The 26227-nt window shown below is 44.7% G+C and overlaps 1 protein-coding gene across 2 annotated transcripts in view; it reads left to right on the forward strand.

Moving 5' to 3' along the window:
* Positions 1–537: 537 nt before the first annotated feature.
* The window catches only part of BUB1 (BUB1 mitotic checkpoint serine/threonine kinase), a 74148-nt gene continuing 48458 nt past the window's right edge, over positions 538–26227 (forward strand). The window contains exons 1-10 of one of the 2 annotated variants that reach the window (XM_030558221.1): positions 538–734; positions 921–980; positions 1066–1210; positions 3213–3409; positions 4620–4663; positions 7772–7875; positions 20297–20346; positions 20458–20648; positions 21710–21870; positions 22503–22834. In XM_030558221.1, coding sequence (XP_030414081.1) covers positions 712–734; positions 921–980; positions 1066–1210; positions 3213–3409; positions 4620–4663; positions 7772–7875; positions 20297–20346; positions 20458–20648; positions 21710–21870; positions 22503–22834 — 1307 coding nt within the window. In that variant the 5' untranslated portion in view covers positions 538–711. Of the gene's footprint in view, positions 735–920; positions 981–1065; positions 1211–3212; positions 3410–4489; positions 4528–4619; positions 4664–7771; positions 7876–20296; positions 20347–20457; positions 20649–21709; positions 21871–22502; positions 22835–26227 lie in introns of those variants that run through there. The other variant, XM_030558222.1, reaches the window with a different exon arrangement.

Below are 26227 nucleotides of genomic sequence, written 5' to 3' on the forward strand. Positions count from 1 at the left end.
GTGGGTGCCTGGCCCGGGGTGGGGTGCTGCCCTGGTGGGGGAGCGGGTGGGTGCCTGGCCCGGGGTGGAGGCGGCGGGGTGGGGGGCGGGTGGGTGCCTGGCCCGGCATGGGGCGGCGCGGGGTGGTCCCAGTGCCTGGCCCGGGGTGGGGTGGGGTGCTGCCCTGGGGGAGGGGGGCGGGTGGGTGCCTGGCCCGGGGTGGAGGCGGCGGGGTGGGCTGCTGCCCTGGTGCGGGAGCGGGTGGGTGCCTGGCCCGGGGTGGAGGTGGCGGGGTGGGGTGCTGCCCTGGGGTGGAGGCGGCGGGGGTGGTCCCGGTGCCTGGCCCGGGGTGGAGGCGGCGGGGTGGGCTGCTGCCCTGGTGGGGGAGCGGGTGGGTGCCTGGCCCGGGGTGGAGGTGGCGGGGGTGGTCCCGGTGCCTGGCCCGGGAGTGGAGACTGAAGGGAGCGGGGGGTGGGGGGGGGGTCCTGGCTGCCGAGGGGCGGGCCCCGCGCGCGCGCACTCCCGCTGTGTGCCGGCAATGAGCGCACTAACCCCGCCCTCTCTCCGCGGCCGCCCGCGAAAGCTTTCCAGGGCGGTCCCTGGGATTGGCTGCCCGGCTGCAGGTGCCCAGCCAATCCGAAGGCGGCGTGGGCCGCACTGCGCCTGCGCGGGGGATTTGAACAGTCCGGCCCGGGCCGTTGCGGCGGTTCTCGCTGACTGTCCCGTGCGGCCATGGAGCTGGCGGCTCGCGCGCGGTGAGGGGCTGGCGGGGGCGCGAGCGGAGCTGCTGCCCGCCGGGCTCGGCCCCACCGATGGGAGGGAGGGAGCGGGCGGGGGAGGAGTGTGGGGCGGGCGCTCGGCTGCCGGGAGGGGGATGTCCCGTCCCCTTGTGCCCGACCGACCCCGGGGCTGCTCTGTGCCCAACGCTGTGTGTCTTGCAGGGAGTTGGAGGCCCAGATACGGAGCTATCGAGGAGACGACCCCCTCGGTCCCTGGGACAGGTTGGCATCTGCCTTTCGCTTTCCTAAGAGCAATTCCCCTAAAATACTGCGGGTGCCACCTCAGTGACGTGTCCTCTCGTTCCAGGTACCTGCGCTGGGCGGAAAGTGCCCTCCCGCTGCGGGGGGGCCGGGAGCGCTTCTCCGCCTCCTTAGAGCGGCTTGTGAAAGTGTTTATCGGCCAGGAGAGGTACCGCCAGGACCCCAGATTCGTGAAGTACTGCATTCAACTAGTAGGTACACTTGGACACGTCCTAAAAAGTGAAAATATGCGGGGAGTTCACCAGTGTCAGAAATCATTTTAATTGAGGCTGTCCATTACAGTTAACTCATGTAATAACTAACCACATTAATTCAAATTAAAAAAATCGATTAATCTCAGTTTTAATTACACTGTTAAACAATAGAATACCAATTGAAATGTATTAAATATATTGGATGGTTTTTCTTGTTTATATATGTATAGGTAGGTGTTTGTCTCTGTCATGAAAGTGCAACTTACAAATGTAGATTTTTGTTGTTACAAAGCTGCACTCAAAACCAAAACCATGTAAAACTGCAGTGCCTACAAGTCCATTCAGTCCTACTTGTTGTTCAGCCAGTTACTAAGGGTATGGCTACACTTGCAGCCATACAGCACTGCTGTGGGAGCGCTCCCGCAGCAGCGCTTTGAAGTGCTAGTGTGGTCACAGCGCCAGCGCTGGGAGAGACCTCTCCCAGTGCTGCAGGTACTCCACCTCCCCATGGGGATTAGCTTATAGCACTGGGAGCAGCGTTTACGCTGGCGCTTTACAGCGCTTTAACTTGCTGTGCTCAGGGGTGTGCTTTTTCACACCCCTGAGTGAGAAAGTTGCAGCGCTGTAAAGCGCCAGTGTAGCCAAGGCCTCAGACAAATAAGTTTGTTTACATTATATTTACAGGAGAAACTGCTGCCTGCTTCTTATTTAACAAAAAACAACATGAGTTAAGTGAGTTCAAGGAAATAAAGATAGGATAAATAAAACAAAATATGCTTTCCAATAGCTAAGACTTAACAAGCCACTATCTTGGTTCAAAGTAAAATCCTTATGTGCGTCCCACAAGATGACTCAAAATGGCTAACCGTACTTTTGGCCAGGACCTCTTCCCAGAAGAACAGAGGGTTGGCTTCCCAAGTCTTTCCAAGTGAAAGATCTTAAGTGCTCTCTTTCCCTTACTCTGTAGTCTAGTTCCCAGAGACTCCAACTGTCTCCATGGTTGGGTTCAAGGACCCATCTTTCTCAGTTTGCAAAGCACTTTCCTCCTGCATTTGTCTAGTGATGGATGCCTGAAATGGCTCTCTGTCCTTGCTTATCTCCCAAAGTTGTTTGACCTTGCTTTAGAAGGCAGGAACCCCTCCTTGGTACTCAGCTTGCTGTGTCCGTGAGGAAGCTGAACTCATGCTGTTCTTCCCTTCCTGTGGGCTTCCCTTCCCCCTGTATGTAAATGAAGCTTCCATTATTTTGATTCTACCATGCTTAATTTACATAGGAGACCAGTAAATAGGTATCCACAGTCCTGTCTGGGTGGCAATTGTTCCTTCCTGTGTTTAGCGTGCACAAATTTTAAAACAGAATATCAATGAGTATTAATATCATTGTACAAGTTATGCATTAATAACCAGTGTTACGGGCATTTGTAAAAGACCTTTCATGATGCACTAATATTGTATGCAATCTGGTTATTCAATTGCTTATTATCTGAGGGTCAGACTCCCCCCCGCCCCAACCTTTATAGCTTAGGTGAAGTTTCTCTTCCCTGCTGGAGTGTAGACACACTTTCTCTTCCTCCCACACTTGTTAGCTTTGTTTACCTGATACATAAATACATTATCATTGACTTACTTTCAAACTGCCTGGTGGATAAACCCTGATCCTTTGTTTAGGGAGGGATAACTCTTGTTTGACTGGAAAATACCCTTTCTACCCACTAAGCGCTTGAGGTGGGCTTCTTGGCAGCATGGCTTACCTCCTCCTTCCTCAGAGTCTCCCTCTCCATCAGAAAAGGAGTTCTGTTGTGCTACTAGAAAAAAGGATAGTCTTTCATGGTAATGTATGGGTTTTCTAGATATGCCATAGACATAAGAGTCAAACAGTTTTACAGTGGGGAATGTTGGACAGCCTTAAAATAAATAAATAAAGGCACAGACAGAAGTAGTGATGCTTTTGTTTTTCTTCTTTTTAATGTGCAAATGAGTATGTACATTATGTTTTGTAGGCAGAATTCATCAGTGCTCCTAGTCAATTTTTTGACTACATCTATAGCCAAGGAGTTGGTACTAAGACATCTGCTTTGTACATTGCTTGGGCTCAACAGCTTGAAACTGAAGGGAATATACAGTGTGCTGATGCTGTTCTTCAAAAGGGTATTCATAACCAGGCAGAGCCAATGGAAAATCTGCAAGAACAATACAGGTAGTTTATTTGCTCTTTCTTGGCGCGCACATCTTGCAAATAGGAAATGTTCAAAATGTGGTATTCAGTGAAGTACTGAACCTGCCTAAATATACATCTTCCAGCAAGGATAAAGACAACTGAATTTCCTGTAAAGCTAAACATCAACACTGCCTCACTGTTCAATATGTCTAGACTTGTGGGTTACCTTTTTTCTACTGACACTGAAGAGAGTTGGACTGCAGTGTCTTATTTGTGAAGATACAGTGAGTCCAGAACTTAAGAACATAAAATAGCCATACTGGGTCAGACCAAAGGTCCATTTAGCCCAGTATCCTGTCTTCCAACAGTGCCCAATGCCAGGTGCCCCAGAGGGAATGAACAGGTAATCACCAAATGATCCATTCCTTGTCGCTCATTCCCAGCTTCTGGCAAACGGAGGCTAGGAATGCCACTGACGGACCTGTCCTCCATGAATTTATCTAGTTCTTCTTTGAACCCTGTTATAGTCTTGGCCTTCACAACATCCTCTTGTAAGGAGTTCCTCAGGTTGACTGCATTGTGTGAAGAAATACTTCTGTTTTAAACCTGCTGCCTATTAATGTCATTTGGTGACCCCTAGTTCTTGTGTTATGAAAAGATGTAAATAACACTTCATTATTTACTTTTTCCACACCAGTCATGATTTTATAGACCTTAATCATCTCTTTTCCAAGCTGAGCAGTCCCAGTAGTAATCTCTCCTCAGATGGAAGCCGTTCTGTACCCCTAATTTTTGCTGCACTTTTTTGAATGTTTTCCAGTTCCAATATAACTTGTTAAGGTTTTTTTTGTTGTTGGTGTGTGGCTGATCCACTGGTCTGTCCTGTATATGTCATTTTTTTACTGCATAGATCCATTTTAAAGAACAAAATAGCCTGGTCCACTTCAATTAACATGCTCTGGAAGTACTCTGTTGGACACTTCAGTTATAATAGAAACTCAAGCAATTGGCTATCCTAGTGACACCTTGAATTATCGTGCAGTTACAGTCCAGCTTCTCCTTTACCATGATCTTGTCATGAAGGGCCTAATTCATCACTACTATAAGCAGAGACATCGCTTATGAAATCAAATGTGTGGCGTCCATGTATGCCAGTGGTGAGTTTGGCCCCTCATCTTTGATCTTTGGTCTATTGGAACCACAGTATTAAAAGTCAGCCTTAACTAACTTCCATCTCTCTTCAATCTAGACTGTTCCAGATTCGTATCCCTCGAAGTCATTCGTTGATGCAAGGTGAGGCTAATGTTGAACTATCCATGAACTACACTCACGTAAATGGAGTATCTTGCCATAGTGTGTTTAATGTCGATTTGGGTAAACCCTAAGATAGATTCAGCTTTTTGGAACTCTAAGGCTTATTTCCCTTAAGATACCTGCATAAAATGTGTTGCCATGTTTGTGGCTTCAGCTTCTTCCCCCCAAATTGTTTCATAATCTTAGGGAGTTTTGCTCCCTTCCCCCCTCCCCAAAAAAGTGTGTGGAGGGGAATTACTGCAGGCTTCCTTAGTACCAAGTCATCTGACAGCAGGGCTATACTTCAAATTTACATTGGCGCTGCTAGAGCATCTTCACCAGACATGCTAAAGCCAAAGACAGAGCTCTCCTGTTGGCTTATAATCACCTCTGCAAGAGGTGGTAGCTATGTTGGTGAGAGAAGCTCTCCCCCTGACCTAATGTTGTCTACATGGGTGGGTTATGGTTGGTATAACTATGTCATAGGGTGTAGATTTTTCACAATCCTGAGTGACTTAGTTATGCCGAAGTAAGTATGTAGTGTAAACCAAGCCTGAGGCTTTCACTGTCAGGAACTCTTCAGTTACTAATGCTTTATGTGGAATACTGATTTATATTGATTCTGTTCAAATAAAACACCACATATTACAGCTGTAATAATAACCTTACAGAAGGTCAGCCTTCAGAAGCTGCCATCATTTCCAGTGAAGGCCTATTGCAGTAGAGCAGTAACTGGCTAGAGCATCGATCCCCACCTTTTTGTCTGGCAGACGCCGGATGAAGGACCGTGGCAGCGGTCGAGCATCCACCGAAATGCCGCCGAATTTTGGCGGCGGATGCTCGACCACGGGCCAGGATGCGGGCGCATTTAGATGCCCCTGCAGGTGCCAGAGCACCCACGGGCACCGCATTGGGGACTCCTGGGCAAGAGCATAGGTGGGCACACTATAGCCTGGGGGCCGCATCCGGCCCTCCAGACATTTTAATTGGGCCCTCAAGCTCCTGCTGGGAAGCGGGGGGCGGGGAGGGGGGGAGAGAAAGGGTCTCCACATGATTCCAAGAAGCAGCAGCATGTCCCTACTCTGGTTCCTATGCGTAGGGGCAGCCAGGGGGTTCCTCACGCTGCCCCCCCCCACAGCTCCCGGGCTGTGCATCTGCATAGGAGCTTGAGAAGGGACATGCTGCTGTTTCTGGGAGCTGCTTGAAGTAAGTGCCGCCCGGAACTACCTCCTGTGTCCCTGCCCCAGCCCCGATTCCCCTCCCACCCTCGAACTCCTCAGTCCCAGCCCCGAGCACCCTCCTGCACCCCAACGCCTCAGCCCCACCCTAGAGCCTGCACCCCCAGCTGGAGCCCTCATGCCCTCCTGTTTGGCTAGAGCTCCCTGGGGCTAGAGCCATAGGCTGAGACCTTCTCTTGACTGCAGTATGGAAATATTTACATTAAACCATGGGAACACTTTCAACAGGTGGACATGTGGGTTTTGGGAGAACAAGAGAACTTCAGCATGGTCATTTAAATGTGCCTGCTTGTTCAATAGTCCTCAACATCGCTGTTACTAAAATGAGGGCACAGTAAGCTATAATTTATACTTTTGGAAGTACACCTCTACCTCAATATAATGTGACCCGATAAAACACGAATTTGGATATAACACAGTAAAGCAGTGCTCCGGGAGGGTGAGGCTGTGCACTCTGGCGCATCAAAGCAAGTTCAATATAACACAGTTTCACTTATAACATGGTAAGATTTTTTTGGTTCCCAAGGACAGCATTATATCGAGGTAGAGGTGTAGTATGGCTTCCAGTTAACACTCTTAATCAGATTCTTTTAATATTCATGTAGTCACTTGAGTATCTAAGGTTGTAGAAACTACATTGTCAATGTATTTTTCTGAGACACATCAGTCGGAAGTAACAAAGGAGGAGAAGGACCTTGGAGTATTGGTTGATCACAGGATGACTATGAGCCGCCAATGTGATATGGCTGTTAAAAAAAACCTAATGCAGTTTTAGGATGCATCAGGCAAGGTTTTTCCAGCAAAGATAAGGAGGTGTTAGTACTGTTATACAAGGCACTGGTGAGACCTCATCTGGAATACTGTGTCCAGTTCTGGTCTCCCGTGTTTAAGAAGGATGAATTCAAACTGGAACAGGTTCAGAGACGGGCTGCTAGGATGATCCGAGAAATGGAAAACCTGTCTTATGAAAGGAGACTCAAAGAGCTTGGCTTGTTTAGCCTAACCAAAAGAAGCTTGAGGAGGGATATGATTGCTCTTTATAAATATATCAGAGGGATAAATATTAGGGAGGGAGAAGAATTATTTAAGCTTAGTACCAATGTGGACACAAGAACAAATGGATATAAACTGGACACTAGGAAGTTTAGACTTGAAATTAGATGGAGGTTTCTAACCATTGGAGTGAAGTTCTGGAACAGCCTTCCAAGGGGAGTAGTGAGGGCAAAAGACATATCTGGCTTTAAAACTAAGCTTGATAAGTTTATGGAGGGGATGGTATGATGGCATAGCCTAATTTTGGCAATTAATCAAAGATCAATTGCCAAATTATCAGCAGGTAAGTATGCCCAGTGGTCTGGGATGGAATGTTAAATGGCTTGGGATCTGAGTTACTACAGAGAATTCTTTCCTGGGTGCTGGCTGGTGTGTCTTGCCCACATGCTCAGGGTTTAACAGATTGCCATATTTGGGGTCAGGAAGGAATTTTCCTCCAGGGCAGATTGGCAGAGGCCCTGGAGGTTTTTCGCCTTCCTCTGCAGCATGGGGCACGGGTCACTTGCTGGAAGATTCTCTGCAGCTTGAGGTCTTCAAACCACAATTTGAGGACTTCAATAACTCAGACATAGGGTAGGGGTTTGTTATAGAAGTGGATGGGTGAGATTGTATGGCCTGCATTGTGCAGGTCAGACTAGATGATCATAATGGTACCTTCTGACCTTAAAGTCTATGAGTCTGAGACCTCTGCAGAGATTCATAGGTTTCAGACTGGGAGTTTGGTGTGTGTGTGTGTTTTTTGTTGGGTTTTTTTTTTTTGGTAGCTTAGTAATGTCGTTAAATATAAAATACCATCTATGTTGTTTGTCTGTTCTAGTTGCTGCCTCAAAACAACTTCACAATTCCAAGACTCCAAATCAAATGGCTCCTAGAAAAGATGTCTCAGAATCTGGTGACCCAGCCTGTCGTTCCAAAAGTCAGGTATCTCTCAACTTCTAAAATCAAAGACTTGAGAAAAGTTCTTAGTGATTAACATGGTCATGCACTGGCCATGGGAATAAGAGTTGAACACCTGAAGTCTGTGGATCACAAACTATTTTAGAGGCCTACAGGATAAATTCAAGATGGTGAAATCTGAGTAAACAGACCACCCTCTGCCAACTCCAAGAAACATGGTATTTAGTATACATGGGCAGCAATCGTGCTTTAACATAAATGTATAGACAAGCTAGTATCGGGACACAATTCCTAGCCACCTTCAATCCACAAATTTCCATCTATTAGAAGCAAAGAGTGATCTAGCTAGTATACGTCAGTAGTAGGGCAGGTTATATAAATTGCAACAGCTACATAAATTTTGATTCTTGGTATAAAGATCAAATAAAAGTAATTCCATGTATTTCAAATATGAAAACTTCTGACAGGGTTAAGAAAATAGCTACAAGAGTGATTTAAGATCTCAAAAACCTACCATTCAGCGAGATTAAAGTAGTACATAAGAATGGCCATACTGGGTCAGACCAAAGGCCCATTGAGCCCAGTATCCTGTCTTCTCACAGTGGCCAATGACAGGTACCTGAGAGGGAATGAACAGAACCGGGAATATTCAAGTGATCCATTCCCTGTCGCTCATTCCCAGCTTCTGGCAAACAGGCTAGGGACACCATTCCTGTCCCTCCTGTTTAATAGCCATTGATGGACCTATCCTCCATGAATTTATCTTGTTCTTTTTTCAACCCTGTTATAGTCTTTGCTTTCACAACATCCTCTGGCAAAGAGTTCCATAGGTTGACTATGTTGTGTGAAGAAATACTTCCTTTAGTTGGTGTGTTTTTTTTTCTTTTTTTTAAAACCTGCTGCCTATTAACTTTGTTTGACCCCTAATTCTTGTAAAGTAAAGTAAAATCTAATTATCCAATAAATGGTTGAGGTGACTCAACCATGTTCTACAAGTACTTATGTGTGAAGAAGACTTCTGATAGCAGAAGACTCTTTAATCTAGCAGAGAGAAGCATAATAAGACCTGATGGCTTGAAACTGAAACTAGACACATCTTGTCTAGAAACAAGGTGTTATGAGGGCTTGTCTACACTTACTGGGGGATCAAAGCATGGTGATCAATGCTAAAATTGACCACCGATGCGGGTCTAGACCCACTAAATCGACCGCAGATCACTCCCCCATCAACTCCGTCCTCCACCATTTCGAGAAGAGTAAGGGAAGTCAATGGGAGAGCGTTTCCCGTTGACATCGTGTAGTGTGGACTCTGGTAAGTAGATCTAAGCTATGTTGATTTAAGTTATGCTAGTCATGTAACTCAAATTGCATAGCTTAGATCGACTTTCCCTTTAGTGTAGACAAGGCCTTAGAAGTGGTGGATCACCATCACCTGGAATCTTTAAATCAAGGTTGGATGTCTTTCTAAAAGATGCTGTAACTTAATCACTAGGTATGGACTTGGTGCAGGGATCACTAAATGAGATTCTATGGGCTGACTTTGAAGGTCAGACTAGAAAGATGATCATAATGCCCTTAAAATGCATGGATTTGAAAAATGCCTTGGTCTTTCCTGAGTTCTGTTTGATCTACAACCTACCTACCTACCTAACCTGATAGTCAAAAATACTGCATCAATTTATCATCTTGTATTGTCAACAGTAAATCTAACCTGCTATCGTGCTGCCCATGTTATCTAACTTGGTTAGGTTCCTTTGGTCTTGACCAACCTAATTTTGTCCTTGGCAAGCTTTGCTCCCTTAGTGGCTGCCCCTGCTTCCAGATCACTGCTGGTCCTAAAACAGAACTTTATGCACCCTGCTGTTAGTCTCTTGCATGATGGAAAATGTGACCTTTTTTCCTACTTTTGTTTGGTATTGGATTCATGACAGTACTTGACAGGTGCTGACTAGTTCTCTTCACAGCCTCTTGTGAAGGACTCCGTCAATTGGCTTTCCTAAATCCACTATTAAGTCCTTTCTGCATGCACTACAAAAGAGTTTTTTATATTTTCAGCCTTTACCTATGGTAGGTGAAGACTCTGGCAGCAGGACACTATGTGGAGTAGACTGGGGAGGCACTGCTTGGATGTGTGGGGAGCCAAGTATGGTACATCACCTCAACCCATAGAGTATCTTTACTGGCCTAAGCAGTGCCTCATTATCTGCATGGCTACTCATAATCTTGCCTGGAGGACCGTGTAGTGCATATACTCAACACCTTGCTGTAAGAAGTGTTCAATGTATACCCTTATGTTAAATCTTTATTTGCTATTACAAGCTTCTGAGAACTGTAAAATGATCATACAGTTAATTGCATGCTATTCTTGTGTCCCTGCTGGGGTCCCAAGAAGGACTGAGTATAGTAACCGTGGCCCTGGCACTAGCACCTGCTGCAACTGTGGTGCAGCAGCATAGAATGCTGTCTTGTGGGTGGAGAGCCAGTGAGAGGACAGCTTGAGCTGGGAGGTAGGGGGCAGCTTGGAATTTACCCAAAGTGGGCAGTTGGCTGGTGGTTTGAGAAGAGGGTGAAAAGAGGTTGGGCTGAGGTTAAAAGAGGATTGGCTAGAGGAAGCTGGGCCATGAAGGGCACTACAGAAGGAGCTCAGCTATGAGGGGCACAAAGCCTATGGCCAGTATACAAATCCCCCTCCTTGTGCATTGAAGCTATAAGGTTCTGGAACTGGTGCATAACCAACTATATCCAGATTTTTAGGTGTCCAGAACGCCATTGCCAATGCCCTCAGCAGGCTCTTCTCCCACAACTACAAATAAGATCTGGACACTCAGGTCCTCCAAGACATATTCTAGAGATGGGGATGGCCAGAGATCAATCTCTTCACCACCTCTGAAAACACTGTGTCCTCTTCTGTTCGGGGAAGCTGAGTCACCACTCCTTGGGGATGCCTTCCTTTTACAGTGGAAGAGGAGTATATTCTATACCTTTCCTCCAGTGCCCCTAATTCTAAGGGTGATGAACAAGATCAGGCAGGACAAAGCCAGAGTTATTCTCATAGTACCTACCTGGCCAAGCTTGGCACCGTCCGTTATGTACTTCAACTCTGTATCCAGTCATCAACCAAGCTCCTTAACATTCCTCATTTCCTGTCTCAGAGGCAGGGTGTGTTCTTCACCTCCAGCATGGTGGTTCTGTCTCTCAGAGCCTGGGTCCTGGATGGACCTCAGCTATAGAAAATCCCTGCTCTCTGGAGATGCCGCAGGTGTTCCTAAACAGTAGAAAAACATTAATCTACACTACTTAACTGCAACAATGGAAGCTATTCCCCTCTCTCATGTGGTCATTACAATTTCTGGCCTGAATTGGTTTCTCTTTCTGGATTACTTGTCAGATCTGAAGACATCCGGTTTATCCCTCAGGTTGGGCAATGTATACCTGGCTGCCATATTTGCCTTTCATCCCCCTAGTCAAGGGATTCTCTACTTTTGCTCATTTGGGGTCTTATTAAGGGTCTGAGTAATCTTTCTTCACATTCGACAGCCCACTCCATCCTGGGACTTCAAGCTGGTTCTCAGCTACCTGACAAGTTCTCTGTTTGAATCAATGGCCACTTGCTTCCTTATTTTATCTATGAAGATGGCCTTCCTAGTTGCCATCATGTCAGCCCATAGGGTTGAGATGATTGGTTAAGATGAACATCTGATGTAACCTTGGCTAGGAACCTGGGATGTGGACAGAGACTGTAAGAACAATGGGGGGGATGAGGTGGGGGAGGAGATGTCTGCCATCAAAGCTCCAATCTGTCCATCTACTGGGGGCGGGGGGGAAGTTCTCCCCAAAACCTCACTGTTCTCAGCAGGAATCCTTCTACAGCCTGGATTTTAGAATGGCCTCAGTCCTATCCAAGTAGGAGGCTAAGTGGTTTAGGAGAGTAGATAGGAGTCTCCTTAGACATAAGTCTATTTCTGCTCAGACTTTTGAAATGGGTATCTACATCTGTTATGAGTGCAGGTGCTCAGCCCCCCAGGGCAGGAATACACACAACCAGATCGCAAGTGACATCATCTGCAATTTTTGAAGAATACTCCAGTTTGAGAGATGTAGACCCCCTGTCTATTCAGTCCATACGTTTTTGGAAGCATTACACCCTGCTCCATATCCGATCTGGTGCGGCACTTGGAGCTGCAGTGCTGTCTTCAGTTTTGGATCCTGTTCTGAAGTCCCCTTGGTGATAATGCTCAGATGCCAACTGAAGTGGAACCCAGAAGGAAATGTTACTCACCCTGTGCAGTAGCTGTACTTCTTCAAGAAGTATTCCTGTGGGTGCTCCACTCCTGCCCTTCTAGTATATAGAGAAGTATAAACAAGTCAGTGTGTCTGTATGGAAATTTTAGTTTGTACTGACTTTGCTAGTGTTTTTTATGTAGCCCCTGTTGTAAAACTAGGCAAATATCTAGATGAGTTGATGTATCCTCTGGAAGAACTCTGCATACCCCCAGGGCTATAGGTACCCCTGCTTGAGAACCATTAGTTTAAAACCAACAGCCAGTTGTAGTGGTAGGTTACTCATTTGCCACACAGTTGTCCAGGAGGTGTTGAAAACCTGACTTTCACTCAGGTACATGAGGCTTTGTGAACAAATGGCAGCCTTGAGCTCCACTTGCTTACAGTCCTGCTTGCTGGTGCTGAAGTCACTGCGCACCACTTAAAGAAGTACAGGCCACATGGTTGTGTCTTTTAGGTTTGGCAGCAGCTAGGAATCCCTGAAATTCTGTAGTGCAGGACACACTGCTTGCCATTTAAAAAAAAAAAAGGGGGGGGGGGGAAAGAGGCAGCTACCACCAGTTGCTTATGATGTTGACATCCATGCTTTCTTCTGCTTTGATAGTGCTGCATCTTTTGAATTCTATTTTTTTTAAAGGATATGTGCTGTGATTCACTTCTGGGGGTAGGACTGCATAAAAACTGCCTGTATCCCACAGTTCATCTTTACCAAGTGCTTTAAGAGCCTTTCTGTTAACCATTTGTTCCTCTTCAATTCCATTCAAAACTCTGCATTAGCCATTGCCACCACTTTCTTAGAGTGAGGAGCCTCTGTGAAGTAGTTTATGAACTCCAGCTGAGTTGCATTGTTTGCAGTAATAAAATCATTTGTTTCTGTTGCTTTTACTGTTAGACACATCATTGTATGTACATATGTTCTTGGTGTAGTTCTCCCTGTGATAGTGTCATGTGCATGAGTGTCTTTTCGGCTAATGCATCTACTTTACTTTCTATGCAACATTCTCACTAAGTGACTGCTTCATACAGTTTCTTGCCAGTCTTGTATGTAAAAACTGCTTATGGGATGCCTTTGGGCTTCTGGCTTACCACAGAAGAAGCAGCTGTTCTTGAAAAACGTGCCATGGGACCTAGTATAAGGGGAGTCTCGCCCACAGCTGGCACTTGTCCCAGCATCTTCACATTTTTTTTCTTATGCTCCATGTACTTCCTCTCCAGTCTTTCCCAATTCAGTTTATGGGTGCAGTTCTTATAGCACGTAAGGCACCCCCAAGTGTTTGGTTAACCAGGCCCTCCGTGGTGGTATTTTCCAAAGATTTAACTCCTAATCAGTACTCTTTGTCTCCCCAGTTGATGCCTAAGAACAATGACCAAAGTAAATGGATTGTTATAATTACGATCCCAATATAATTGTTACGTAAGGATGTACATGGATTCCAGTAACTGCTGGTGGCATGCTGATGCCTTAACCGGTGCCTCATTACAACTTTTTGACATAATAAACAAAACTGATAATTAGGGCTGTCAAGCAATTTAAAAAAATTAATCATGCTTTTAATAATAGAATACTATTTAAATATTTTTGGGTGTTTTCCGCATTTTCAAATATTTTCATTTACAACACAGAATACAAAGTGTACAGTACTCACTTTATATTTTTGATTACAAATATTTGCACTGTAAAAAAAGAAACAAAAGAAATAATATTTCAATTCACCTAATACAAGCTCTGTAATGCAATCTCTTTATCATGAAAGTTGGACTTACAAATATAGAATTATGTACAAAAAAACCCTACACTTAAAAACAAAGCCATGTAAAACTTTAGAGCCTACAAATCCATTCAGTCCTCCTTCTTGTTCAGCCAATTGCTTCTACCACCATTCCAAAGGATGAGTGTCTATGCTGATGATGGGTTCTGCTCGACAACAGTCCAAAGCAGTGCAGACTGATGCATGTTCATTCTCATTATCTGAGTCAGATGCCACCAGCAGAAGGTTCATTTTCTATTTTAGTGGTTCGGGTTCTGTAGTTTCTGCATCCTTGTGTTGCTCTTTTCAGACTTCTGAAAGCATGCACCACACCTTATCCCTCTCAGATTTTGGAAGTCACTTTAGCTTCTTAAAGCTTGGGTTGAGTGCTGTAGCTATCTTTAGAAATCTCACTTTGGTACCTTCTTTGTGTTTTGTTAAATCTGCAGTGAAAGTGTTCTTAAAATGAACAATATGTGCTGGGTCATCATCCGAGCCTGCTATAACATTAAATATATGGCAAAATGTGAGTAAAACAGAGGAGGAGACATACAATTCTACCCAAAGGAGTTCAGTCACAAATTTAATTAATGCATTTTTTTTTAACGAGCATCATCAGCATGGAAGCATGTCCTCTGGAATGGTGGCCAAAGCATGATGAGGCATATGAATGTTTAGTGTATCTGGCATGTAAATCCACCTCTACCCTGATATAATGCTGTCCTCGGGAGCCAAAAAATCTTACTGCGTTATAGGTGAAACCGCATTATATCCAACTTGCTTTGATCTGCCGCAGTGCGCAGTCCCGCCCCCCTGGAGCGCTGCTTTACCGTGTTGTATTGGGTCACATTATATCAGGGTAGAGGTGTACCTTGAAATGCTGGCTACAAAAGTGCCATGTGAACGCCTGTTCTAAATATCAAGTGACATTGTAAATAAGCGGGTAGCAAACTTGTTTTTCTTTGCGATTGGCTGAACAAGAAGTAGGACTGAGTGGACTTGTAGGCTCTAAAGTTTTACATGGTTTTGTTTTTGAGTGCAGTTATATAATAAAAAAAACCCTTATGTTTGTACGTTGCACTTTCACGATAAAGAGATTGCACTACAATACTTGTATGAGGTGAATTGAAAAATACTATTTCTTTTGTTTATCATTTTTAGAGTGCAAATATTTGTAATCAATAATATAAAGTGAGCACTGTACACTTTGTATTCTCTGTAATTGAAATCAATATATTTGAAAACTTAGAAAAGAGCTTCCGCATGATACCCAGCTTGACCTATTTGTCACATTATATTATCAAAATTTCTACCCATTGTTGGAGGAGCTGGCAGCTGGGGCCTAGAGGCATTAAGTCCTCCCTGAGATACCCCTTCTCCCTGCGATTGCACAGAGGGGGACACCATTGATTAAAATTATGATTCTGTAGATTTTTATCAATCAAATGATACTTTCCTTACCTTTCTATCGTTAACCAACCCATGGAATTACACATATTCCCAGACTAAGAAGGTTCGTGACTGAATCTCAAGTGGAGTTAGGTACTCGGTTTTCTTTGAGAGGTGGGGCTTAGGCCACACATCTCTCCTCAGCGTTTGCTATTAACTAGCTTTAACCAGATCCCTGTCCTCAGTGTGCTGGCTTTTATGAATCCCATTCTTAGGCACCTGACTCTTCCTATGCATTGCATAGGGAGCCTGGGTGCCTAACTTGGGGGTTGTGAATTACACTAGGGTCTGGTCTGCACTTAAAATTTAGATTAACATAGCTGCAGAGCTCAGAGATGTGAAAAATCCAACCCCTCTGAGCAAGGTAGCTGTCACATCTACACAGGGAATTAGGTCACAGCTAGCTTGACAGAAGAATGCTTCCTGGTGACATGACATTGTCCTGGGAGGTGGTGTTCCTACAGTGACTGAAAAACCCCTTCTCTCTGTGTAGCATTACATCTGCATTACAGGGTTCTGCCAGTACTGATATGGCACCATCGTTATGCTGGGATGGTGTAGACGTAAGTGGTGCAGTGCCAAAGTCTCCCTTGTGAATCCCACCCTCCGTATGATAAGTAACGGTAGCTGTTCTTAACTAATGACTCGGACAGGGCAGATTCAATTCCCTGAGCTGAACTGGAATCGCAAACTTCAGCCCAACTACAAAGTATTCTTACTTTGTATAGTGTTGTAGTGGAGCACAAGCTCTGCTGTAATTAAGGTCAAGATCAGCTTTCTGTTCAATGCTCAAGTCTTCTAAGTGCTCTAAAATCCACATGGTTATACAGATTGTCATTGAGTTCAGTGTGCCTTATGGGGGTGTGGAATTAGGTCAGTGATCCAAAGTTGGGGCCATTTGACCAAGGAGTACCTGAGATACAGTTTCACCCCTCTCAACTCCCCACCCCCCGCTTTTCTAAAGGTTAACGTTTTTGCAACCTCCTTTTGCACACAGAGATCAAAACGGAGTGACCATGATCACACCTTGGTCTCAAGTGCTTGAGTTACCCCAACAGTGTAAATGCCACTTACCAATCCTATGGGGAAAATCAGATTACACCAGTAAGAGGAGGGTTAGTTTAGTTTTCCGGGTAGGTGGGGGCCAAGCAGTTATAAACCTTGTGAACCTACTGGCTTATATTGGGTGTATGTAGCGGGAGCCTAAGGAGTTTGAAAGCTAGTTACACCTCATGGGACCTGAGTGACTCAAGAGAGAACATTTCAGCAATTGGACCTGTGCACCATTTGGGCGCTGAAAGTTCAAATCCAATTGTTGGCACAAATATTAAAAAAAAAAAAAAAAAAAAAAAAAAAGAGAGAGAAGACATGTTCCTCCAATCTGCTTCTATCAAAAGGCTTTGTTTTACATGGGGAGAGGTAATCAGTATAGCAGAATATTCAGAAGGCCTTGAAATTATTTTTGAAGAGTGAATAAATTACACATATCACTGCTGGGAGGGGTGAGTGACTGGAGTGGAAGAGTAGGTGGGAATATGAGGAGAGGGTTTGGGATGCAGGGAGGAGAGTGGTTAATTGAGGATGAATGAAAAGGAGAGAGATTGTGTGTGTCTAGTGAGGAGCAGGGGGTGGGGGTAAGGTAGACTGGGAGGTGTGGGTCACTGAGAAATAGGTGAGTCCTATGGGACTGTGGGAGAACAAGGATGGGGCATTTGTTCAAGCCTACATGCCCTTCTGGTGTGCAAGAATCTGGACCCCCGCTTTTCTAGGAGGGTCTGATCCATCCTCTCCTATGAGCTGAGATCTGAGGAGATGTGTTCCTTTGGGGGTATCTGCCCCTCTTCTGCCCCTCCCCCCCAGTGTGTGTTGGAATCTGGGGGGTCAGTCCATCTCTGGAGGTCTGAGCCCTTCTCCCTGCCCCCCATGTATGCCAGGATCTGGGGAAGTCCTGCTCCTCTGGGTGAAGCTAAGTAGCATACCGTGTGGAGTTGAGGGTGGTACGTAGCACGCACATAGCAACTGTGTGGTCTAGTGGAGAGAACAGTGGACTGAGACTCAGCAAACCTGGACTCTGTTTCTGGCTCAGCCACTGACCTGTGGGATGACTGGCCCAGTCATTTTAATCCCTGTGTGCCTCAGTTTTCCCCATTGGTATGTTGCAGATAATGTTTCTCTCCTTGAGATCTACTGATGCAAAGTGCTAGGGAAGAGTTAGGTAGTATCATGTGCACGCCTACATGATGATTACACCTGCCTAATGACCACCGACTCCTATGGACATTACTTTCTGTTTTTTAAAAAAAACTGCTGAGGAAACTAAATGACAAAAAAATCTTTGTTAATACAGAATTAAGGTTGCCTGGTGGTATTTTGTGTCTTTCCAGGATGTCAAGTTCAGCAAATTCAAACTTGTGAAAACCAGGAAATAGAGAATTATGGTACACACTCATGCCCTCTTTGAGCAGTGCCCTATTATGCTCATAAGACATACTCATACTCTGCCTTTGCAATGGTCTGAACAGAAGTTACCTAAACCTGCTCTTCACTGAGTTTAGGGAAAGGTAACTGAAAGTATAGTGTCAAATGGTGCATAAGGGTGAAGGATTTGTAACGGGTTTAAAACTTAGTAGATGTGGTGTTGGCTAAGTGCAAGCCGCACTCATCTCCCACCTAACTGCTGACAGTCCCCATGGCAAGAAGTCACCTGTACCCTGCTAGTAACACATCCTGCACAACACAGAACTGAAATGAAGTGTACAGGATCTCAAGGTATGCATGCACCACTTTTTCCTTTGATCTCTCCAACACACAGGGCTCAGAGGAGGTGCTCATATATTACTCCTGAAGACATTTTGTGCAAAAAAATAAAAAAATCTGTGCACAATATTTTAAAATTTTGTGAAACTCTGAAAATTTTATTTGTCAAAATAACACTACATAATCATACCAGTTTCAGTTGTTTTGGTAATTTATTTCAAAATACCTGTCAGCAAGTATGTCTGTAACAATACAGACAAACACAAAAATTCCCCCAGGAGTAGAGTTTTAAAGAAACCACTATGGCTACCCAGTTCTTGTTTCTCTGTCCCTTCCCCCCAAGACCAGCTGGGGGGCCAGACACCCACAACCCCCCCCTCACCCTCCCCCCCACAGAGCCCAGTTGTCCGGGGGGGGGGGGCAGCCTGAATACCTGCACTCCCTCCCCAAGCCGTTGTCCCCCCAGACCAGACACCCAAGCCCAGGGACCCAGAGGAAGAAACAGCTTGATGCTTGGTCTCATGCTTGCATGCTGTTTCCTGCATGCCGGTCTCCTTCCCTCAGGGTGTGTTGGGAACTACAGCTGCCAGGAACCCTCTCTCCTCCTCCTGACAGTGTCTCCTGTGTGCAAATTGGGCTCTGCTGGGCCCAGCAGCCCCTAGTGGTGGCCAGCAGCACTGCAGCCCATTTCTGTGGGGGAAAGGATATTCTGCTCGCACAATGTTAATTTCTGCAAAATTCTGCATCGTACAGTGGTGCAGAATTCCCCCAGGAGTAACAAATGCCCCCAGAGAGCTACAGCTCCCCACTTTGCCTCATATCACAATCATAGCTCTTCCAAACTGCTCTGATTAATCTCTCCACCATTCAATACAGCTACACCTAACAGGGAAAGCTGCTAGAGTGCATGGAGGTAATTCCCAATGGCTATTGCCAACTCCATGCTGGCTGTGCTGATGTATCTTAAGTCTGTATTTCCTGGTTTTCACTAATTTGAGGTTTGCTGACTTGACGTTCTGGAATGCCACTTGGCAATTTTAACTGTTAACTAAGTTTGTTTTTTTTTGTTTGTTTTTTTTCATTTAATGAAGTTCTGCATAGTTGTAGTTAATCAGTATTGGAATTGTCTTGGCCTATCCACGCTTGTCAGTTAGACCGCTATAACATTTTGGGTTCCATCCATACTGGGGGGGACTATGGTTATACTACATCCTGTCCCCAAAAAAGAAACCTCTAGATTTCCATATAAATTGGAAACTCTGTTCAGATCAGTCATGCATGCTACACTCTTGCACTTCAATGGTTCAGCATGGGAACATGGTTGAAAGATGGCTTGCTTCCACCTGCAGTGAAAAGCTATGGACTACTTTGTGCTGAACTCTATTGTCATAAATGTTTGCTGCAGCATGGTCTAGTGGTTGTGCATGGTGCTGGAGATTAAATTTTGAAACACGGTAAATCTCTGAAGGCCAGTGTAGGTAGGGGATCCTCTCTCCATAGGAAGGAATAGTGGTAGTGTGGTCAATCATCACTGTCTCATATCACTTGATAATGACCTTCGTGCCTCATAGGAGCAGTGTTGACTGGTTCTAAAAAGGAATCCTATCTGGCTGGAAGACTGATGTGTGATGTAGAACCCTGTATGTATTAATATAGAGGAGAAGCTGTGCAGTGGCAATCCTCTGCTCTGTCAGACCCATGTGCATTTCCAGTGTAGGGAGGAAATGAGGAAGCCATCACACTACCACACGGGGCCAATGAGAGGTAAACAAGACACGAGTGAGATTTGAGATTAAATGATTGAGGAGAGAGGAGGCTTCTGCTGCCCCCACAAGTCCCTCACTTAAACTAAGGTTACTAATCAAATTTGAGGCTCTGGTGAGGGGAACAAAAATTGTGAGTGTTTTCTAGGTATCATGCTGTCCATTCACTGATGGAATGAAGCCTTTAATAGCTGGTATTGCTTTAATAACATAGCTAATTTTATTGCTCTACCTATGTCTGTTATGGGTCTTCAGCTAGCTCAGAGTCATCAAAATTTGTAGCTTGGGAAGGTGGGGAGATCAATATGTCTTACATCTTTCAGGTTTTGTATTCTGGGCATCACAAAGTGTTCAACAGTGGAAAAAGTGGATTTCCTGAATTCTTGGCTGAACAAAATAGGTGGACATTTTAAGACTAGGCTCTCAAAGCTTCTCTCTACCTTCTAGGATCCAACACTTTCTGCAGCTCAGTCCTCTCAGGATGGCACAGGAAAAGTGTAAGTAGCATTAATACACACTCAATTGTGCTAGACAAATGTGCTTTAAAAAAATATTCAGAGTTCTTCATAGTGAACTTGAATGCATCTTTCACACTTTTTTCTCCACAGAGAGTATCTTACCTACATTTCAAAGTCAGCAGTTCTTCCAAAGCTATCTTCGACCTCCAATGAATTTGAGCAAGTGGCGATGTATAATAAAAATATGCTCATCTGTGAAGGCTCAGAGCTTTCATTTGAGGAAGTGAGAGCGAAGATTGTTTACCGAAAACAAGAAAGATTGAGACGACAAAAAGAATGGGGTACTCTATCTACTTCCCTTCAGAAATGTCGTTGTCCTTTTTTTGAGGGAAAACTAGTTGGTTAAAGTAACTCTTCATCATTGTCCCTATTTAGAGACCTGCATACACTCTCTAGGCCAAAGCTGGCATCCCCTCTCGTGTCCAAAGAGTAGAAAAGACATGCATGGGACCCTGTAGACATCAGTGAATGTGTCAGACGAATTCCTCTGTGATCTGAGGAACTTTCTGGGAGGCAGTACCATTCAGCCCACCTGATAAGAGAGCAAGAGAATGGGACTAGGGTAAAACCCAGGATTCCCTAAACTGACTTCAGTGGCAGTGTCCAGTCAATCTTCTCAAACCCAGTCTTTCCAATATAATATAGCACACTCTCTCCCTTCTCCCCTGAGGGGTGGAAGCAGTGGCACTTGAAGGGCCAAGAGCAGCCTATCCCACTGTGATCTAGCAGCTGATTACCTTCTTCTCACAAACTACAAGAGGCTTGACTTTCCCAGATATACTGGAGATAGTGAAGGGAGCCAGGAGGTATTTGTGGACAGCTTTAAACTTGACACTCACTCTCTCTACATATCTCACATGGCCATTTTTAAATATTTGAATTTTCCTTTTTAAATGGAAAATTAAGAACAAATTCCACTCAGCACCAGAAAAGTCATACAACTGCATATATCACCTCACACCTACACCATCCTTATTGCAAACAAATCCATCCTCAGTGACAGTAATGGAAGCGACACCCAAATAACCTTAATTCTTCCTTCTGCCATGCAAAACACACAAATGTGCTGTACCTTTGCCTAGCAAACAATAACGACTCTACAAACCATGGTAGGGCTGTTGGGAGTGTGAGAAGCTGATGCAGGTAGCTCTATGGTTTTATTCTATTTCCTGATTAATTTAGTTTTGAACACATTATTTGCCTGTAGCAACCTAAATTGTAACAGCTTCTTATATATCTGCATTTTATTTAAACTAAAGCACCTCATATCTGAGCTAGGGAGAGGAAAGCCTAAATGGACATTCATTGTCTGTTTTGCTTATTATGGTCTTTCCACCTTCAGAAGAGGAAGAGAGGGACTACGCAAAGAGAAAAGAATCTGCCATCCTTGAAATGCAGTTCTTGCAGCAGAAGCTGGAACAGCTCAAACAGCTGACCAAAGACTATCCAGAAGCTAAGCTGGAAGAGGCATCCGTGCTACAATCTGTTCCAGATAGAATAGTGGTAAGTATATAGGGGCGGCTCTAGACATTTCGCCACCCCAAGCATGGCGTCATGCCGCGGGGGGCGCTCTGCTGCTTGCCTGTCCCGCGGCTCCAGTGGACCTGCAGGCGTGCCTGCGGGAGCTCCACCGAAGCCGCGGGACCAGCGGACCCTCCGCAGGCATGCCGCCGAAGGCACTCTGCCTGCTGCCCTCCCGGCGACCGGCGGAGGGCCCCTCGCGGCATGCCGCCCCAAGCACATGCTTGGCGTACTGGGGCCTGGAGCCGCCCCTGTAAGTATATACTGTGATCAGCAGCAGCGCTTTTGTATCAAGTAGTAAAATTTAACTTTCTTGCTATGGGTGTCTAACTTTAACCCACATGTTTTGCTAATTTAACTTAGAAAACAAGATTCACTGATGTACCTATTTTCCTCTTTTGTATTTGTCTGACATGGCTTTCAATATGCATTTTTAAAAACACTCTTTGTAACCATTAAACCAAAAACCTACTTAGACCACCAAGGATTTATTTTTAGCTACACATGAAAGTTACCATTGCATGGTAAGACTGATTTCTTTTTTGTTTCTGGATGGCTAGAAGAGCAGTTTAGCAATGATACAAGAGTTTGCCTGTATGTTTTTTCTTGCAAAGGTTGATCCATGTGTGAAACCAATTCCTGCTCTACAGCAAGATTGGACAGCACCTTCTCAGACGACAGATCTGCAAACCTCATGGTGCTTGGGGCCAGATCAGCTGCAATCAAGGGCTGCAGCAAGTACTTCAACAGCAGATACTTCTGTACCAAAACCTGTGTCAGGGTCACTATCAATGGTAACATGTGAAAAGGTCACAGGTGAAGCTAAACTAGATCTCGGAGAACTCCGAAACACTCTATTACAGCTTGAGCTCAAGAGTGGTGATGCTGTGTCTCCGCCTGTTCAGGAACAGTCCACATTCAGTCATGGCCACTCCATTGGACAGCAGTAAGTTCAAATGACCTTTCTAATTCTTGCTTCAGATGTTGTTCAGACTCTCTATAATTAGACTACATTACGTTAGCTGTGTATTTTTGCTCCTATCCTTGGAAGGTTGAAACTCTCCTCAGCTAGTCCCACTGTGAAACTATTGATGGCACTAAAGGAAGTCAGCTGGTCTGAATTAAGTGTTAATTATCCAATTGGCCTCTTTTATAACCCAACTTTGTGTCACATGTCTCACCCAAACTCCCTAGTGAGGATTCTTTTTGTGGGACTAATACCCACAATACTGAATATTACTACAAAGGATCTATCAAGGATAGAAAACCGTGACACCAATGCTTTGTAGAGATCCATTTTAGAAAATGCAATTCTGGTAATATGTATAATATAGTCACTGAAATATCTAACTCTTCCAAGTCTCAACTTTAACTTGAAGTGCTACTTCTACTTCCTCTCTGCCACAGTCTGTATCTAAGTTGAGGTAATCAGAATGCTAAAGTAATCTTCAGGTACACTGTTAACTAATTATTCAGCCCCAATATCCCTAGCATGTCTAAAATACACCAATTTGGGGACAAACAGGGACAAGCTGGGTAAGTAAGCAATGCCCTCCTTTTGTTGTGCAGCTCTGAGGAGGAAAAAACCTCCGCTGTTCTCAGAATCCTGCCTTCACTTATGCTATGCCAAAGAATTAATTATTGGCTCATGTCGCTTTGAGTAGAAGCTTAAGTATGCAACTGAATTAAAAGAAGAAGGAAAAAATGAGCTGGAGAAATAAGGTGGTCCACTACAATGCAAGGAGAAAAATTAGAAAGACTTGCATGGGATGATGACAGACTGAATCTAACCATAGATTAGGCTTAAACTGCAGCAAGGGAGATTTAGGTTGGACATTAGGAAAAAGTTCCTAACTGTCAGGGTAGTTAAACACTGGAATAGATTGCCTAGGGAAGTTGTGGAATCTCCATCTCTGGAGATATTTAAGAGTAGGTTAGATAAATGTCTATTAGGGATCGTCTAGACAGTATTTGGTCCTGCCATGAGGGCAGGGGACTGGACTCGATGACCTCTCGAGGTCCCTTCCAGTCCTTGAGTCTATATTGCAGAATTGTCGTTGGATTCAAGCTACATCTAGCAAACCTTAATAACTGGTCTCACACTCATGTAAACATCCCATAACGCATCAAAATGCCATAGAATCACAGAAGAGTAGGATTGGAAGAGACTTCAGGAGGTCATCTAGTCCAACCCCCTGCTCAAAGCAGAACCAACCCCAACTAAATCATCCCAGACATGGCTTTGTCAAGCTGGGCCTTAAGAACCTCTAAGGATGGAGATTCCACCACAAGGCATCCAGATCAGACTGAAATGACGCATAAATTTAAGAATAAGAGTAATTAACCAGTTGAACAATTTACCCAAGGTCGTGGTGGATTCTCCATTACTGACCATTTTTACATGAAGATTGGATATTGCTCTAGAAATTGTTTTGAGGAAATTCCGTGGCCTGTGTTACACAGGAAGTCAGATTAGATGATAATAATGGTCCCTTCTGGCCTTGGAATTTTAGTTGTACCCACTGAAAGAATGGACTAAATGAATTCCCCAACTTCTCTGCAGGCTTTGAGTCCATTAGTAGACATGCCAGAAATCTGTAGGGAGCATTCCCTCTGTTTAGGATTTATGGGACTCTGAGTTTCTTACCTATATTTTGTGACTTAAGATTCCAGTACCAGGCATCATTGTAAGACATTTCAAATATAGTAATAGCTCTTAAAATGAACTGCTGGACCAAATTCTAGGAACATTTGCAAAACTCAAATCAAAACTTGGAGGTCCAATGTTTTGAAACTGACAACTTTGTAAACATATGTCTTAAACAGAATATTGCATAGTTCCAGGTTTTTTTTTAGTAAGACTGTAATGACTAACTCCACTGCTCTGCATCCAGTGTATCACACTGCTGTTTTGTAAGCACGCCCTGCTTTTCCCTCTTACGGTACCCAGACTGCCCTGGGGCTTCTAGCATTGCAAATGCTGAGCCTTGCTGAAGGAGGCTGCTTGTATTACCCCGATGTGCTCTATAGGTTGCAATGAAGAAGGCTTATTTTGTTTTCTAAGATTGAGAAGGCACTTCTTGCTTTCTTAAACCCTCCGTGCTAATTGCTTTGTTAATATTACAACTTCTATGTTTTCAGCTTGTAAGTTACTTGTTTACACCAGCTGCTTACATTTACCCTTCCGAATCCAGCCCATAACAGTGTTGCAGTTTAGGGCAGTAGTTCTCAACTAGAAGTAGGTGTACCCCTGGGGGTATGCAAATGTCTTTGAGGGGTACATCAACTCATCTCGATATTTGCCTAGTAGTTTTACAACAGGCTACATAAAAAGCACTAGTGAAGTCAGTACAAACTAAAATTTCATTGGTAATGATTTATTTATACTGCTTTGTATACTATACACTGAAATGTAAGTACAATAGTTATATTCCAATTGATTTATTTTACAATTATATGCTAAATTGAGAAAGTAAGCAATTTTTCAGTAATGGTTTGCTGTGACACCTTTGAATTTTTATGTCTGATTTTGTAAATTTTTAAGTGAGGTGAAACTTGGGGGTACACAAGACAAATCAGACTCTTGAAAAGGGGTACAGTAACTCCTCACTTAACGTTGTCTCGTTGTTACATTGCTGATCTACTGGAGAATGTGCTCGTTTAAAGTTGTGCAATGCTCCTTTTTAACATTGTTTGGCAGCCGCCTGCTTTGTCCACTGCTTGCAGGAAGAGCAACCTGTTGGAGCTAGCTAGAGGGGGCTTGGAACCAGGGTGGTCTGTCAGCCTCCTGTCAGCTCCCCTAAGTTCCCTGTGCAGCAGCTGTCCAGCAGGTTATCAATTGCCGGGCAGTTAAGGTGTCGCTCCCCCCACTGCCGTGTGCTGCTCCTGCCCTCAGCCTTGGAGCTGCTCCCAGGAGCCTCCTGCTTGCTGTGCAGGGGTTGGGAGGGAAGAAGGGTACTGATGTCAGGGTGTCCCTATCCCCTCGCTCCTGTACCCCATCTCCACAGAGCAGGGGAGACACATGACAGATCTAAGGATAGAGGGAGCTTGCTGGCAGCAGCTGCTGTCTCAACTTGCTGATCTACTTAAAAAGGCAGTGTGCTTAGAGTGGAGTCAGCGTACTTAAAGGGGCAATGCGTGTGTATGTGTGTGTCTCTCTCACACGCACACATCAGCACTTTGGAAAGGAGAGAGTGGTACGCGCCAGTGGGATAGCGTAGGTTTCGTCAGGGAATGTTTACAGCCACTGCTATGCATCTATTGTGTCTCCTCCCTCCATTGGTGCTGCCTTGTAGAGTGTGAGGCTACATTAACAACAGTGTGTTAACCCTTGAAAGCT

Source organism: Gopherus evgoodei, chromosome 3, assembly GCF_007399415.2.
Source record: "Gopherus evgoodei ecotype Sinaloan lineage chromosome 3, rGopEvg1_v1.p, whole genome shotgun sequence".
Lineage (NCBI taxonomy): Eukaryota > Metazoa > Chordata > Testudines > Testudinidae > Gopherus > Gopherus evgoodei.